The sequence below is a fragment of the Peromyscus eremicus genome, chromosome 8b, assembly GCF_949786415.1.
Source record: "Peromyscus eremicus chromosome 8b, PerEre_H2_v1, whole genome shotgun sequence".
NCBI classification, from domain to species: Eukaryota; Metazoa; Chordata; class Mammalia; order Rodentia; family Cricetidae; genus Peromyscus; species Peromyscus eremicus.
Window position 1 is genome coordinate 42,859,515 of NC_081424.1, and position 18,151 is coordinate 42,877,665.

The following is an 18,151-nucleotide window of genomic DNA, read 5'->3' on the forward strand; positions in this document are numbered from 1 at the left end:
AAAAATTCCAATTAGATTATCTTATACTCACTTGAGGTGGCTCACAAATGAGTCACGTGATACCAGAAACTTGATGCCACTTTGTAGCTTTGTATACAAAACAGCTCATTGGCGTCTAATTACCTTATCATTAATGCTCTCCAGGTGCTTAGGAAATGCAGATTTTTCTTTTATGTCTAATGAAGAGGTAAAGGGTGGCACGATGATCGTGTTTGTAATGCAGTTGAAAGTTAAGTCTGTTTCTGAATGCAATGAAGTAAAATTGAAATAGGAAAAATTGAATGACGAAATTAAAATTTCAAAATAGAGGATGCACAGATATAATATAATATATGTGGTTCTCAATGATATTGGGGAGAGTGTTGGCACTAGGGTGAGAGGCCCAGCATTTTATTTACTTAGTGTGGTTTCCACCTGCCCATGCCTACTATACTTCTTACTTGGGCATAGTAAACTAGTTCCCAGACATTTCCCAGCAAGCATTTTATGTCAGGTTTTTTTGTTTGTTTGTTTGTTTTTGTTTTTAAATACTCAGACTTGGGTTTTATTAATCTAGCAGACCCAACAATATTGTTAAGGAAAATATGTAAATCTGAAGTCACTTCCTAACCCAAGTTGTCTGACTCTTTAGCAGTTTGGCCAGCATCCATTCTTAAGCATCAGAAGCGCAAAAGCACGTAGGTGGTCTCTGATTCCACCTCCGCCTGCTTCTTCAGCCCCAGCAGTATGGATGCTAAAGGGGTGTCCTTCCCCTGAAAAGGGGTGATTTTCTCTGGGGGAAGAACCTTTCTCTCTTTACAAGATTCAGATGAACTCTACCATCGAGAGGGAGCACTTCAGTGCCAAGTCCAATGCTTGGCTTCCTGGAGAATAAGGTCCAGAAGTGCACAGAATTTACAGTGTATCTGAGAAAGACAGAGATGAAACAAAACATTAAAAGCGAATACATACTGTCCTTGCATAGTGGAGGCAGTAGGTCTGGGAGATACAAAGACAGAGTCAGAGTAATGGGAATAGGAAATGTGGGAAACAAGAAAGGTGACTGCCGCTATAATGCTAGCATAGCTGTGTGAACCTCTGTCTGTCAGGCATCTGTGGTCAAGAGTGTCTACGGTGTGGCTCTCTGGGGAGAGAGCTTTCTGAGCACAGTAAACAGCCAGCCAAAGAAACTGCTCTACTGTGAGAGTCCCCATGCATAATTGATACAATTCTAGCCCTGTGGGGGAAATTGATCAGTTTGTTTCCTTAGTTTTTCTGTAAACAGACATTTATTTCTAGGACTTGTGAGAACCTAAAAATTATCCTAACACAAACTCCTTTTTTGTGTCCTCTTTCCGAGGTTTAGGAATGCTGTTGCTTAAGTTGCAAGGATCACCTTCTCCCCACGGCGTCTGGATGTACCCTGTGGACGTCGCTCTATAAACACTTCCTTTCCCAGAGGCTCAGCACTGTGTCTGCGCTTCCTCACAAGAATTAGTCTTTCTTCCATCCTTTAATGTCCTTGTACATCTGTTGGTGTTGTCTAGTTTCTCTTTAGCGATGTCTCTGAGATGCCGCCCGTGGAATTTTCTCCCTGTTGGATGAGCCAGGGTGAAGGGATGGTCTTCTGGGACCTTCGCCTTTTCTTCAGCCACCTTGGACTTGAATGGTTACATTTCCGGCATGTCCCCACCCAAAGGGAAATTTCAGCAGAGCCCCATGTGTCATTTTATGAATCCTCACTGCTCCTGTATTTACTGGTTATATTCCAATTTGGGGGATAAGTATTCTTGACTATTAAAATTTCAAAAAAAACCCCGAAGTTCACTGCTTTTTTAAAAATATAAATCAATGTGATATTCTCATACTGTCATTTTATATTTATTTACAAGTGATTTTGAAAGTAACTACTAGGGATACTTTGCAACTCTTGATCTCTTTCATCTAAATATATGAAAATCTTCTGTTAAATAACATGCACCAGACCCCTAAATGCATGTGTATGTCTACAAACAAACAAACAAAAAAATCTATTTTGTCTCAGTTTCTTCTGATGCCTTTCTTTCCACATATCAGAACTTTACATGTCAGAAGACAGATCTGTTTTATTTCATGGAGCCGTCAGACCTGGGGGCCACCTGAGCTGTATTTCTTGAACAGGAATGTTGAAGGCTGTGTGTTCTCTAGCATGGCCATGTAATACTCATTGGTTGGGGTGTGTGCTCACGTCCCTGCCCAATGTGATAAAATTTAGGGAGTACACGTAAATGTGTCTGTGGATCTTGAGGGAAAGTTTTTATTCCCGTCAGTGTCCTTACATATGATCGCTGGACTGTGGAGTGCTCACTTGGTATGGGGGTGGGTCTTGCTTTCAGTCCTTAATTTTTAACAAATCATAACTGTACATCATCTAAAAGTCAAGTAACCTTTGACTGTTCTTGTCCTGGCTGTTCCTTTCCCTCTCCACCTTCAACAGCCCCTTGTGGCTTCCTGACCCATGATCCTGCTTAGTTTCACATTTCTGTATAGGATGATGATTCTGATACTTTTAAGATTTTTTTTTCCACTTCTCGTGTTTTACTCACTGTAGAAGACAAGAATTTAGCCTCCAAATAACCTTTCATCCTAACCCAGTTATGTCAAACACTGTTAAAACATTTAGTTATGTCCAAAAGCGAAGACTATTGATTCTACAATACCAAGAAGTATTTTAGTGAGGAAAAAAAACCTCATGCATTTTCATAGTGCATTGCCAATGATTTGCTCTATAAGCAAATTATTAAGGCCTGAAGATGTGGCTGTATATGAATCCTAAAGGCTAACAATGTTAACAGCCACTTTGATTTAGCAACAGTATTAAGACAGTGCATGAGATGTCTTTGCATGCTGGTATCTTATCCCTGAGTGAGTTTGGTTGTTTTGAAATCTTTGTCAGTTAGAGTCTTAAACACCAGACATTTTCCAGGAATGAGGGTGAAAGTAGTTTATCCCTCCTTCAAAGAATAAATGTGCTAAAGACAAGTTGTTCTGGGAGTCACAGATTTGTGTGGAAGACAGGAAAAAAACAGTAATTGGCTCAGCATGAGGGATGGATGGACTGTATTTTAAGATAATCATAGACTGTCTTTTATCTGTTCTCTTTCGTTTAGTTTTGATCTCACGTAATTTAATTTGTTTCTTTCTCTTAATTTTTCTCAATATATTCTAAAGAACATAAAACCCTTCTGAGGATCACATTGCTACTTTGAAATTGCCTTCTTCAGTATCATCGGATGCAGCTTCTCTTGTCAGTCTCTACAAAGAAGTGTCTTAGAGCAGGCTGTTATGTTTTAGCAGTTCAACACAGTGGGAGTTCTCCAAGTTCACTTTTGGTAAACTCAAGGACAGTGTAGCTAACTCCCGTAGATGAATAACCCCTCCTCCCCTTCTCCCATCCTTTTCTCCTTTGCTTCAACAGACACAACATTTTCAGAAACCATCTTTTTTGGCTTTCATTCATGCTTGTTATTGTTCCTACCTGTAAAACACTCTCACATGTAACAGTCTGAATGTCGACTTAAACCATTCCGGAACTCCGCAGCTTCAGCCGGAAGTGGTCAGGCTAAACGCACTCCTTCATTTACTGAACAAGTGAGGTTGCTTACGTATTCTTTTTCTGTTTCTTTGGGCAAAGGTGCTGAGGCGTGAACTGAAGGAGAAAGAGTATTCTGTGCTGAACGCCGTAGACCAAGCTCGAGTTTTTCTGGCTGATCAGCCCATAGAGGCCCCCGAGGAACCGAGGAAAAACCTACAGTCAAAAACAGGTGAGACTGGTTCAAAACCCATGTTTTAGGGAAAAAACCAAAACAATAACAACAACAAAATGAAAAACAAACAAGCGTCATTTTCCTCGCAGCATCAAGGATCAAAAAAATAACAACTTGTGGCATCTGTATATTTAGCATAAAATTGAAACAGGGATTTCTTTCCTAGGAAATAGCAGTGCATCACATAGTAAATTTAAGAGAAAATTTCCTGATGTATCTTGGGGCCACCATGCCATTATTAAAATGTTCACTGTTGCTAATAAAAGCATTCTGGTGCAATAAAAAACAAACCACCGTGCAGAGCTGGAGACACGGCTCAGCAGTCAAGAGCACTGGCTGTTCCACCAGAGAACCTGGGTTGGATTCTCAGCACTCGAATGGTGGCTCACAACCATATGTGACTCCAATCCCAGGGGATCCGATGTCCTGTTCTGGCCTCCCAGGATACCAGGTATATACATGGTGTGCAGACACACATGCAGGCAAAAATACCTATATACATCATGTGAAAGTAAATAAATCTTTGTTAAAAATGTTGTTCAAAGTGTTTTTCCATCATTCCCTTTACATAGGAAAAGCGGACACGCAGAGTGGCTCATTGTGTCTAGCTAGCAGTGTGGGTTACAAGCAGTTATTACTTGTAAGGGGGTGGGGTGGGAACCCTTCCCCCACTGAAGCTGGAATTATATATGTATCGCTTATCTCCAACACACACCCAGAGTGCATTCAGTGTCTTTCCCACCACTGCCTTTTATTTTCTGCTCTTGCTGTCACTGTCTGGGGAAGCAGCCTGCTGGAATCCCAAGTCAGGGGAAGTCTCACTGTAGTCGAAAGATTTCTCTGGTCCCACCCAGCCCTGTGGTCCTGCAGCTGCTAATAAAAAAAAATCACTCAGAGGCTTAATGTTATTTACAAATTGTGTGGCCTATGGCAAGCCTCTTGCTAGCTAGCTCTTATATCTTAAATTAACCCATTTCTATTAATCTATATTTTGCCACCTGTTCCCTGGCTTTACCAGTCTGCTGGCATGTTGCTCCTTGGGTGATAGGCTGACATGTCCCTAGACTCTGTCTTTCTCTTTCCTGTCTCTCCTTGAATTTCTTGCCTAGCTATAACCTGACTTGCCATAGGCTAGAGTAGCTTCTTTATTAACCAATCATAGCAACACATATTCACAGCATACAGAAAGACCATCCCACAGCATCTCACCTCTTGTCCAACTAAATCACTCATGGTTATCTTTCCCTTCTTTGAAAAGTAAGTTCTTCCCAGGGCTGTTGGCCCTATGCTTCACTGGGCTCTACATCTGCAGATCTAACTGACATGGCTTGAAATTATTAGGAAAATAATTTGTATCTGTATTAAGCATGTACACATATTGTCTCATATCAGTATTGCATAAAATCTGCCGAGGGGCAGCTATTTACCCAGCCTTTGCATTATATTCAGTGATTTAAGTAATCTAGACATGATTTAAAGTATCCAGAAGGCTGTGCTGCATAGGCTGTATGCAAATACAATGCTCTTTGACCTGAGGGGCTTTAACCACCACTGTTCTTTGGCATCTGTGGAGTGTCCAGGGACTGATGTCCTGGACAATAGGAGCTGTATTCCCTGTTGCACATGTATTATTTACACACCCAGAGCCTGCGCAAGTCTGTGCAATGCTTACACGTTGCTGTTAAGTCCAGGTTCTCAGCCTTTTATGTATGGTCTTGGGATAGTTATAGGGTTAAGCAGCTGCTTGTCCCCCCCCCCCCTTTTTGGAGTTGCGGGGGGGGGGGCATCTTACAGCTCTGGTTGCCCTAGAACTCACTTTGTCGACCACACTTCCTTGGAATTCACAAAGATACACCTGCCTCTGCCTCTGGAGTGCTGGAATTAAAGACTTGCACCACTGTGTCCAGCTGCATTCCCTACTTTTAGCAGCACTTGTCTCCTGTTTACAACACAGAATATTGCCCATGCGTTATCTGCCTTCCATTTTAGTCTGTTCTGATGAGCTAGCGACTCTCAGAGAATCTGACCCTGTTCCTGTCCTGGTGGAACTTCCTCACTGGCGTGTCATTGCATACTGAGAAGTTCTTGATCTAGCATGGTGTTTAAGATCTGTGTGAGCAAAGCTTTCCTATGTGGTCTTAAAGCCTCCTTGGTTTTTCTTCTTACCGCTGTCATGGTTCTAGTAAATGATGTCAAAATTCCTTGAGTGGTCTGGGAACTGTATTGTCTGGTTGTTCTACATGCTCTCATTCTGTCTGTTTCTTTAAAGATCCCCTGCCAAAGATGCTTTAGAGATTCCTGATGTCCTTTAGATAGAAAGTTTGAATGGTTAAGATCCGTAGAGGTGAACCAGTAAGATCCGCCCAGGGCTCCTGATGGAAATGACCTGCTCGGGTCCCGGCCCCACCCTCTTTAAGGCTCCAGCTGCTACTGTAGGGTTTGGCCCCTCTTTTTTTTGCAGATACTAAAGTCCCCTTCTTTACCCTGGGTTAAGTGTTCCCATTTTATTTATTTATACTTCGTCCTATGTAGTATCATATATGTACGAGCACTGGATTAGATTCATAAAAAAAAACTCTGTAAAGTGTGAGATAATGTTTTACTTGTTATTCTGCTTTTACCTACAGTCTCCTCCAGGAATGTGTTTGTGAAACAGAGATAATAATCATTTACTACCAATGTAAAGCATTGAAACTTTAATTTTTTTTTTTAAATTTTAAAGCAAAGAAAATGAACCATATTGTGGAGAATTATTAGGAAGAATTCATCTCCTCAGAACTTGCTTTTCTTCTGCAGCCGAGAGTAGGGATGTGTGGTGGATTATTGATTTATCAGATGAAATGAAACCAGACTCCAGCTACTTAGAGCAAGTGACCGGTGTTTATGGAGTTTCTGTCCCAGAGTGATCCCCAGCCTCTTGCTGCCCTGCGTCTGCTCTTCTCACAGTTCTTGCCCTTTGCCTTGGGAGTTCTGTCCTCTGGGTCGCTGAGCCCGGAACTCTCTTCTCATCATCACGGGCCTCTTCGTTTTTCGTCACCCAAACCCGTTCTACCAGCAAGTCCCATCCTTGCTACATGGAAACTTCACCAGAATCCCTTACCCCTGCGTCTCACTCCCATCACCCCTCGCTCGGATGACCAACTGTCCTTTTCAGCTTGGCTCCCTCCTCTGCCCTCCTCTTCACAGACTTCCTTCCCGGCAGCCATGATGAGTAACTGAAAATGGGAACCTGGTGGCCCATTCCTGGCTGGTTCTCTTATCTCCAACCTGTTTTCCCCATTGCTCACGTTCTCACCCCTATCTCTGCCGTACTGACTATGTTGCCGTTTCTTGAGTGGTCAGAAGTGCTCCAATCTCCAAACCTTTGTGCATTTCTTTCCTCTTCCGGGAGCCTCCCTGACCCTCTTCTAGGTCCTTATGCTTACTGCTGGCACCATTACTTGGTCCCTCCTCCTCCTTCCTCCTCCTTTCTCCCCCTCCCTCCCCTCTCTCCTTCTCCCTCTCCTCCTCCCTCTCCTCTCCCACTTAGGTCTTTATCCAGATGTAGTGTCCTTAGTTAGTCCTTCCCTAGTATCCCCTGCTACAAAGTCTCCCCTTTCTAACTCTCTTTTCTATGTTTCCTGGTGTTTGCTGTTCAACATGTTCTGCATTTGGGCTCTTTGCCACGTGTACTCTCATGCCGTCACTTCCTACCCGGAGGACTGTAAGCTCCATGAAGACAGGGCTTTTTTTTAACTGAGTACTTGAAAAAAAGTGTGTGTGTGTGTGTGTGTGTGTGTGTGTGTGTGTGTGTGTGTGTGTGTGCGCGCGCGCGCGCGCGCGCATATGTATGGGGAGGACATGAATCAACATGGAATATCTTCCTCAATTTTCTACCTAATATTTTTAGAGTTTTCCACTAAAAATGATGCTCACAAAAAAAAAAAAAAAAAAAAAAAGATGCTCACCAATTGGCTAGACTGGCTAGCTGGCAAACTCAGGGTTACCACCAGCCTTCACTCCAACAAGCATATGCACTATGCTTACGTATACACAGAACCATGGCCAGCTTTTTAAAGCAGGTGCTGGGATCTGAACTCAGGTCTTCATATTTCCGTAGCACTCACTTTTCCCACTATCCATCTCTTTTGATGATGTATTTTTTTTTTTTAGTATCTGGCAGTGCTGGGTGCCTCTCGCATAATTATTGAGTGAAGAAATGTATCAGCAGACCAACTCTAGGGATGGGTGAGACCCCTAAGATACATTTCCTAAGAAGGATTTAGTTTAATTGATGACACCTAACACAGAGGTCAGCAAACAAACCAACGCCACTAGCCCCCAATACCACGTGTGCATGCCCAGGGCCTCGGTCATACGCCACAAAGGACAGAGCCTTTGAGGGTCTGAGTGGAGACAGTTGTCCCTAAGCACACCCTTGAAATGAGGGAGGAGGTGACTAGAGGTCAAGGGGCAGCCATGATGCACACAGCAGGCCAGGCAGAAAGCCAGGGGTGTTGTACAAGGAGCAGAGCATGCTGGGAGATGATGAGCCATCGGCTTTCTAGGGTCGGTGGAGGCTTATGGGAAGATGAAGATGAGGGTGTGTGGGTGTGTGTGTGTGGGTGTGTCTGTCTGTCTGTGTGTGTTGACTCAGATTTTGGGGGACCTGGAAAGTTGGACAGAACTTGTTTACTTCATACAGTGGGGAAGAAGATGATCTTATACTTTCATGTGTTTAAACCTGGGAGAAAAAAAAAAGTGGTTCACGTGACCTCGTGGTACTTAAAGCCTTGCCCTAGACTGCTTTTCTTGCCTCTTTGCCTCTCCAGGACTTGGCAGAAAAGTGAGGGAGGACGTTGACAGTGAGATGCTTTTGTAGCGGGTATGCACTACTTCCTGTCATTAAGGCTTCACGGTGCTGTTAGCACTCCTGGTCGTCAGCCATTTAAAGCCTAAAAGCTACTCCTGTAGCTTCTTTCCTTGGCTGATAGATAGACCCAGCAGATTGCTCAGGTCCAGTTTCCAAACACCACATCCGGGGCCTGGCAAGAGAAAAGTGGTATATATCAGTTTAACTTCATGGTTTTTCCGGTTTGGTTCGGTTTGGTGAGTAACCATTTTCCAACCCTCTCCTTCCTTCATATTATTCTCTGTAATGGTAGCTGATTTTACCTGCTGTTAAAAGTAAATGGAGGAAAATTATCCATAATAGCTTTGATACTTTTGTTGTTTACTGTGACTTATGCACAGCTGCTATCCGAAGCAGGGACTATTTGAGCATTAGTCATCCGTGTGGTACTAAAGTACTCAATGTTGGACGCATTACTGCTAGCCGAAACCGTGTTATGGTTTTTCAGTTCTATTTAATAAGCAGTTTTTGAATATGCTCTATGTGTTGTGCCCTAGGGTACAAAGATAGATCCATCTCTTTTTAATTCCAGAAAATAATTTTCTCCATCATTTTTCTCTCAAATGCCTTTTTCTCTTGCAAGCCCTGTTCCTCTCATTTTCTGTTATCAATTCTATTAATAATACAGTGTTTCATGGAGTTTTGAATATTCAAAAGGCAATACCTCCCAGCATTACTCTGTGTGGGGGGTGCATGTGTGCATGTGTGCATGCAGAGGTCAGAGGTTAACCTCGGGTGTCTTTAGTTGCTCCTTACCTGTTTTTGAGACGAAGGTCTCCCACTTTTTACTGGTAGCTCTAGATTTAGCTGTGCTGTCTGCAGAGCGAGCCCCAGGTATTCATATGTCTCAGCCTCCCTGCCACTGGAATCACAGACCTGTGACACCACACCTATGTAGGAAGAATTTTTCGTCCTTCCAGCCCGCTCCCAAATACCCACACAGAGACTTAATATTAATTATAAATGCTCGACTGATAGCTTAGACTTGTTTTTAACTAGCTCTTATAACTTACATTAACCCATATTTCTTATCTATCCTCTGCCACGTGGCGGTACCTTCTTTCAGCATAGCAAGTTCATCTTGTTTCTCTCTGCATCTCCTCAAGACCCTGAGACTTCACCCTTCTTCTTCCCAGTGTCCTCTCAGTTTGGCTCCAGCCTAACCTTATCCTGTCTTGCTATTGCCTCATCAGCTTCCTGATTAAACCAATCACAGTGACATATATTCACACAGTGTAAAGGAATATTCCACATACCTGGCTTTTGAAATGTGAGTTCTGGGGATTGGATTCAGGTCATCCTGCTTGCATGGTACACACTTTACTTACTGAATCATCAGGCCAGCAACCAAATGATCTGCCTGAAGCCCAGCATTAGCATTTCTTTAGAGTGTGGTCAGGGCTTCTCCTGCTGGGCCCTAGAAGAGTAGTTGAGTAGAGACTTGGCCTCAGCTTTTCTGTCTGATCCTGTCTAGTACCACACACTCTCTGTTTTATGCTTGATGTCCACTGAACACCAGATTTATGCTTTTTGCAGCCATGGTCTGCCTTGTCTTAACTGTTCATCTTGTTTTTTTTTTTTTTTTTACCCATATAGTCCCTCTACTCTGTTTTCCAGCTCTTCCTTCATATACTGGAACTTGACTTGTTCTACCATACCCCCTCTCTACCAATCTCAGCCCATTCTCAGCAACTTCTTAAACACATTCCTGTTTGATTTCTTCCACGATCCCCTGGCACTCTGTCCTTAGGCAGCCAATGTTGTGCCAGAAGCTTAGCCCTTCCTGGTGCCTCAGTGACTTCCTGTTTATTGAGGATCTGAATGTGTGAGTGATTTGATCATCTACAGAAGATGCAATGAGGGAACATACTGATCTCACTCTGGGTGCAGGCAAGCTGTAAGGCACAGACTCACCCTTTAGACATGGTGTAAGTGCTTGAACTCCATGGCCTGTGACAAAGTGGAAGGGACGAGGCAGGGACAAGGTTGACAGGAATGACCACCACCAACTGACAACAATGAGGAGAAGGACAGCAGTGGGGATACTAGATAAGACCTGGAAAGTAAAACAAGCCTGGGTCGCCACTGAAGCTTTTTACAATCAGGAAAATCTGAAGCTACGAATTGCGGTTTATTTTTGAAGGTAGACTAGGAATCCATTGGAAGAAAGTCTAAGAAATCCTACTGTATTTTAATAAATTTCCTTCCAGAAGTGAGAACCATAAAGAAATTGGGTTAAATGGTATCATGTAATTATCTGGAAAACTCAGCTACCAGGACAACCTATTCAGTTTAGAAATGATTCAGGTAAATATGATTTTTAATGGAGCTAAAGTTACATTAATAATCGTAGGAAATTTAGAAAGCTTTATGTTCATCCACTTGTCTGAACAAAGTGGTACTAATGTCATTTAATGAATCATATCAATATATTTTTTTCCTTTTAATGCAAATTGCTTTTAGTTGCTTGTTATCACCCACTTTATAATGGAATATACATTTCTTGTCATTTGTATTTTTCTTTCTACTTTAAAACTGTTTTTGTGTTCATTCTTTGAGCCATATGAATTTGTTAGACAGATTATAAGGTACCATTTTTCATTAAAAAAAAAAAAAAAGGGCCGAGGGCATCTAGCACTGCTGACCAAGGTCGTTGAGGTAATGAGAGGAAGATGCAGGACCAGCAGTAAGCTTGTGCTTATTGACCTTCCTTCACCCCTGGGTTTTCACTGGCTCTTGGCCCATCACGGTAATTTCATCTCCTCCATCTCTGCTCATGCGGAACCCTCTGGCCACTGACCTCCTCGCTCCTCCTTGACTCTCTGTGTCAAGAACCTCTTAGCCTTGCACACATATTTCTTGGTTCTTCTTTGCGCTGCCAACTTCCCCTTGCTGTGCTCAGTCAGACCTGCATCGGAATTCCCGTGCTGTGTTAAGGATCTGCTCACTGTGGGATTCACAGCCACAGGCGGACCCCCCCCCCCCATCCCCTCTTCTCTAGAGATAGCCAGGGAATATGGCATTTTCCTGACTGTTCATCACCATGAATAATAATAATTACTAATATATTATAAAATAGTATGTTATTTTATTCATTAATTTTCCCATAAATCAGCTTTAAAAATAATTCCAATTAAAGCCTTCCTGTTACCCTGACTAACATTTCATGCTCTTCCAAGAATCACTTTTGTTTTGTATAGTAGGCTCATCAACTTTGCTTCATTTAAATGATATTTTGCCAAGTCATAAAACATATAGTTCTTAATGTGTTTATCCATGTATAGTTGTATGTTGTATGTATGGTAATACTATACATATAATTAGTTGTATGTGACTTGGACCTAGGGTCAATGGTTAATAATCATCTTTTCAGATCGGTGTTTCCTCCTCGGCTCTTTGATGGCTAGTTATGTGTATTAGCAGTACTTGTTTTATCTCAGCATATGCTGTATTCTTTGAAATACTAAATGCTTCATAATGTTTCAGGAAGCCAAATAGCAGTAGTGTTTCTCTCTTATGGGGACTCATATATTTTATGATCTAGTGCTGATTGAAAACTGATATGGGAAGGCCCAGCTCACTGTGGATGGTCCAACCCCTGGGAGTGGTAAGAAAGTGGATTGAACAAACCATGGGGTTCAAGCTAGTAAGCGGCATTGCTCCGTGGCCCCTGCGTCAGCCCTTGCCTTCAGATTCTTTCCCTATTTGAGTTCCATACCCTGACTTCCCTCGCCAATGGAGGGTGACCTGAGTGTTGTAAGCTGAAATACAGTCTTCCTCCCAAGCTGTTTGTGGTCACGGTGTTTTTATCACAGCAGTAGAAACCCCAGAACAAACAGATGTGACCATGGAGCACTACTGGACCTGGTGCGATGGGAAGATGGGTACTTATCCTTTGGAGAACTATGGACAGATGTCAATTGTGAAATCACATTTTAATTCTATGTCAGTCCATTTTATACCAGCAATGACCAACGTGTGCAAGTAAAACTTCATGGTCATTGAATGAGCGACAATGTGAAATTGTATAGTTTAATAGAAGGGCCTTTTTTGTATGGCTTCTCCAAGTAACTTAGGGCTCTATTATTTCCTTGTAGCTAATAAAATGAGGCCAAATTCCACATTACCTAGCAGAAATAATTGGGCTATTAAAACTAGCAGGTGGATTTTTTCCCTCGAGGCTTTTTATTTATTTGTTTTCCTAATAACAGATTTATCAATTCAGATCCCTTTATTGTGAATGGTAGACCCTCATGCTTCTAACAAGCATCCATGCTTCCACACTCCTAGACCCGGTTGGCCCCATTCCTGGGGGAGGAGAAGTAGGGATATAACTGGTGGCGGCAGCAGCTGAAATGCCACCCAGGAGCCTGTCTCTCCTGGCTTCCCTTCTGCCCCTCCGAAAGTTTTCATTTTCTTAGCTTTGCTCTCACAAGAGAGGGGTCCGCTGCCTCTCTTTAGACCTGGAGCCTCAAGGAAAGGACTCCCCTCATTCAGGTTGAGTCACAGGATCAAGGTTTCCTAGGATTGGCAGGCTCCCACTATGAATGTGCGATGAACAGAGAGGCACCACCCACATAGGATGGGCAATGGAGAGATGCTATATAGATGCTCACAGCAAGCCGGTACTTATCAGATATCAATACTGAGCCAGGATCTAGCCTAAGAGGCCACCATGCTGTTCATTCTTATACCAACTCTCTGCAATAGCAGTGTTTTCTACCCATTTCACAGGTAGGGAAATTGAGGATGGGCAGTTCACAAGTCTGTGCAAGATTTGTGTCCTTAAACTTGGTGCTTGTAGCCTCTGGAGTTTTTGTCTACTTCTGTACTCCTTAGTATGCCTATATATCCAGTAGAAATGTAATTTCTTTTTCCTTTAGGAAACCTAGAGCATAATTAAATGCATATAGCTCTTCTTTGTACCCACTGTTACATTTCCCCGACTGAAATACCACACTGCTTACTTAATAGAGTCACAGGCCAGTTCACTGATTCCCCGTTACCGAGGGAGAAGGTGTTTAGGCAATGTTAGAATTTGTCTTTTTAATTTTCACATAAAAAGTTGAAGTATAAGTAATTGCTTTCAGGCCTGTAGAGCACAGCAATAATTTAATTAGCTTCCCAAGTCCAAATTAGAAGGGTAAAGTTGTAATGCATCAAAGGGCATAGAAAAATATGCTACTTTCTCCAGTGTTCTAAATTACAGAGCAATAGCTGGATCCTCCCAAAACTAAAGTTCTGTAATATCTATATGGATGTAGTGGACCAGTCTGGAACTGAGGAAGCCCCTGGATTGGGCAGCAATTATAAAAAAGCAAAATATTTTTTTTCATGGCCATAAGTATCATTGCAATGAAATTCCATTTAAGAATTGAAGTTGTAGCCGGGCGGTGGTGGCACACGCCTTTAATCCCAGCACTTGGGAGGCAGAGCCCCGCGGATCTCTGTGAGTTCGAGGCCAGCCTGGGCTACCAAGTGAGTTCCAGGAGAGGCGCAAAGCTACACAGAGAAACCCTGTCTCAAAAAACAAAAACAAAAAAAAAAAAAAAAAAAAGAATTGAAGTTGTATTTACTTAACATCCATTGAAATAAACACGTCGGCATTCTTGACGTTGAGAACAGAAGTTAGTGTGATGGACAGCGACATTTTTAATGAATTGCCTGCCATCTGCTACTTTCCCCAGTCAGCACTGTGACCATCAATAAAACACATTTGCCTCATAAAATATATAGGAGCAATTTACAGGGATGTATTTTATGGGGACCTACATCTGGGATGTTACTTTCTGGTTTTAGCATACAGGGCAGTAAAGCATGAGGAGGGTATGATGCTCTTGTTATTGTTGTTTCTCAGCCGAGGGCTGCAAACTCCCAAGGTGTCCCCATGGTTTAGAAGATACAGTGCCAGCAATGGCATAGATGTCCCTCTTCAGTTCAACTCCCTGCTTATTTAGCCATGCATAAACTAAAGGCATACTTAACTTCTTTCATAAGACTGTCTAAGCTTGGGCAAAAAAAAGCTCCTGAAATTTCTTACGTACAGATCACTGCCGTCTGTGTGTGGCTGGGAAACAGCCCAGACTGTGGGGAGAAATGGACAGTAATGTGGCCAAAAGGAGATTTTAAAGATGTGTCTCCTGTCCTTGGATTGTGTGTGTGTGTGTGTGTGTGTGTGTGTGTGTGTGTGTGTGAGAGAGAGAGAGAGAGAGAGAGAGAGAGAGAGAGAGAGAGAGAGAGAAGAAGAAGAAGAAGAAGAAGAAGAAGAAGAAGAAGAAGAAGAAGAAGAAGAAGAAGAAGAAGAAGAAGAAGATGATTGTGGGTGGGCATGTGTTTGAGTTTGCCCATGACTGTAGAGGGCAGAGGACAGCATTAGGTATCTTCCTCAATGACTTCTTCAGCTCAGTTTTTGAGAGAGTTTGTCCACTGAACCTGGAGCTAACTGTCCAGACCCTTCAGTCCCCACCTCTCCAGCACTGGGATTGCGTACATACTGCTACACTCAACTTTCTATGTAGGTGGTGAGAATTCAAACTCAGCTCCTCACACTTCGTGGCAAGCAGTAAGGACTGAACCATCTCCCCAGCGCCTATCTGTTAATTTTTTTTTTTTTTTTAAGAAGGGAAAGAGAGTAGAATGGGAGAATTTCTTTTCCTTTTGGTTGTTACATCAAAGTTGTACTGAGAGAGCTCTTCACTCCTTTAACAATACTCACTGAACGCTCACCGCATGCCTGGTGGTATTGGGAATACATCTGATGGCATGGTGGAATTCCTTGTCCTGTGGACACTGATGTTCTCAGCGTCTCTTCTCCCAGTTCAGTGCCATCCCCTGGCGTCAGTGGCCCACTTGTTGCTGTCCAGTGTGACAGTGAATAAATGTGTTGTCAGCACAAGGACATTCAGGGGATACACTGCTGCAGAAAGTTTTGGAAGGTATTCCCTACCTCTCTTTTCTTGGCCATTTTTATTTCCATTAGATGTATCTGCATCTTGTCCGCTCATTCCTCTTCTTTTTCTTGCTTTTGGATTTTCCATACTACCTTTAGACTGTCTTCATTGAAAGATGTGGTTTACACATTTAGTGGGTTGACCGACTCTCAGTGGCCTCTAGTTACTGTCATCCTTATAATTCACTAGATGAGCATAATTAGAAGTCCTGATCAGCGGAGGGCCTTTGATACTCTTGTGATGTGGTTCTTAATGAACTGCTATGTCAGTCATCTCACAGACTAGGATGTGGGCAGGGTCCTCTTAACCACCGAGGGAGCATTTATAGAGATTAAGTTGATTTTAATTATTTAATCAGGAGATTTGGGAATGAGAATAAAATAGTCCCCATTATTTTAATCGTAAACACCTTTTATTTGTGAAGAGAGTGGAGGGACTGTAAAAAGGGAAAAGTAAAGAGATACGGAAAGTGTGAATATCAGTAGGCAGACACAGCCCATCACTACTGCCGGCATCTCAAAGGAGCGTCACCCTTTTGGTACCTCCACTAAGAGAAAGCTAGGTTCTTAAATGAGCCACAGAAAAGAATTTCAGGATGATCCAGAATAAGGCAAAGTATATTAGGTAACTTTATTAAGTATTTAGAAAGACATATGGAAAGAGGACAGTATTCATCTAAAACGTGAGTGTGGGTTTAAGAGTCATTTTCAAATATCTTTGAAATGCGCACACATACACACGTGCATGTGTGCGCGCACGCACACACATACACACACCTGCCAATGATGTAATTTACAACAAGGTTTAAAGACAAAGCCAAACTGAAAAGCTAAGTTTAAAAGTGAAGTAAAGTTTTTCAGCTGGTTTACTTTCTTCTCTTACCTTATAGAATTTCCTTTGGTAAAGGAAATTGCAAAGTGGTTTTTATGATGTACACTGTTAGATTTGGGCATGAGACATGAGTGTTAATACATTGAAATCCAAGATTAGAAACATTCCAGGCCCTGGTAAGCATAGTTCATTTGTTTGTGGTTTTGAACATCCTTGGTTTGAGATATCTTTTGTAGAACCTACATTATCTCTTCAGTTTTAACTGTTGTGTTGAAGTCCCTTGACTGTCAGCTATGCATTCAGGAAAGGCCAGTCAGATCCTAGGGTGAGAGGTTTCTTTTACATCTCATGTCCCCTTGATCTAACCCGTCTTCCCATTATGTCTCAGAAGCACCAAAGAGATTAAGTTTTTTTCTCTTGAACTCTAGTGGGCTAATCAACTGGGTGATGTAGAAAATCTCTAGAGGCATCCAGATCTCCTTGACTTAGAAGCTTCATTGAGGACCTAGTGTGTACCAGTCATGCGTACACACATGCACATGCATGCGTGTGTGTGTGTGTGTGTGTTTGTAGCTTTGTGAGCCGCATCTAGGATGACATATCTGACTCCCGTTAGAACTGACATGCAGTCTTCTATTTTTTTCTTTTTACAGCAAATTGTGCAGCAGCAGTGAACATCCTACTTGACATCTTTTTCTTTGTCATTTTTAATTATGTTTTCATGCTTTGATGATATGTAATGGACTGCAAATACATGCAAAATAGCACATAGGACAAATCAGATACTGGGAATGATTAACCGTACATTAAATGACTTTTTTATGGTTTTTTTTAATCTGAATAAATAACTTTGTATGGAAAGAAGGGAGAAAAATGAAGTGGACTTTTTTTTTTTTCTTTTCAAGACAGGGTTTCTCTATGTAGCACTGGCTGTGCTGGAACTCATTCTGTAGACCAGGCTGGCCTCAAACTCACAGAGATTGGCCTGCCTCTTCCTCCAGAATGCTGGGGTTAAAGGTATGCTTTACCACCACCCAACTGAAGTGGATATTTTTAAATGTTTAGTGATGTTTTTAAAAAGTAAAGCCAAAGATTGTATTCACTGCAAGTCAATTCAGTAAATATATGTATTAGGAACAGACTCGTCACTGGTCTGGATTCTCAATCAAGATAGAAAGAAAGGAAATGTTCATGACATAAAGATTTAGAAACAGTAGTAACAATAGAAGTTAGGTCAGTACCTTAATTTAAAAAAAAAATAAGATAACCTTAGGAAATCTTCCTTAACAATAAGACCAGGATGATTTCAATGAATGTCTATCATTCTTTTATAAACGAAATATGTTTGTATTCTTAAGAGAAACATTTTCACAAGCACACAAAGGCAGAATGTCTACCTTTCTTAAAGTAAACACTGAGTAAAGTGTTTTCCTGTGTAAGAGAAAATGATTCCATGGGGTTTACGCTTGACAAGACAGGGATGAACAAATCATGTAGCATGCCCGGCACTCCAGCAACAGACATGCACAAGAAGGGAGCGGCCCTGAAGCCTAAGCCTGGTGCTGGCTTCTGGCCGAGATGGACTTTCTTCCCTGTAGTCTTCCTTCCCATGGCATAAAAGAACCCGTTACAACTGCCAGACAATCCATGAGCACACTTGAAGAAATCGAGAAAAGACTTACTGAGCTTTCCTC

General features: G+C 42.1%; 1 protein-coding gene across 1 annotated transcript in view; it reads left to right on the forward strand.

The window, feature by feature from the left end:
* Window positions 1-18,151, forward strand: part of Utrn (utrophin) — a 507,673-nt gene that overhangs the window by 383,457 nt on the left and 106,065 nt on the right. The window contains exon 54 of the mRNA XM_059272738.1: window positions 3,653-3,782. Coding sequence (XP_059128721.1) covers window positions 3,653-3,782 — 130 coding nt within the window. The remainder of the gene's footprint in view (window positions 1-3,652; window positions 3,783-18,151) is intronic.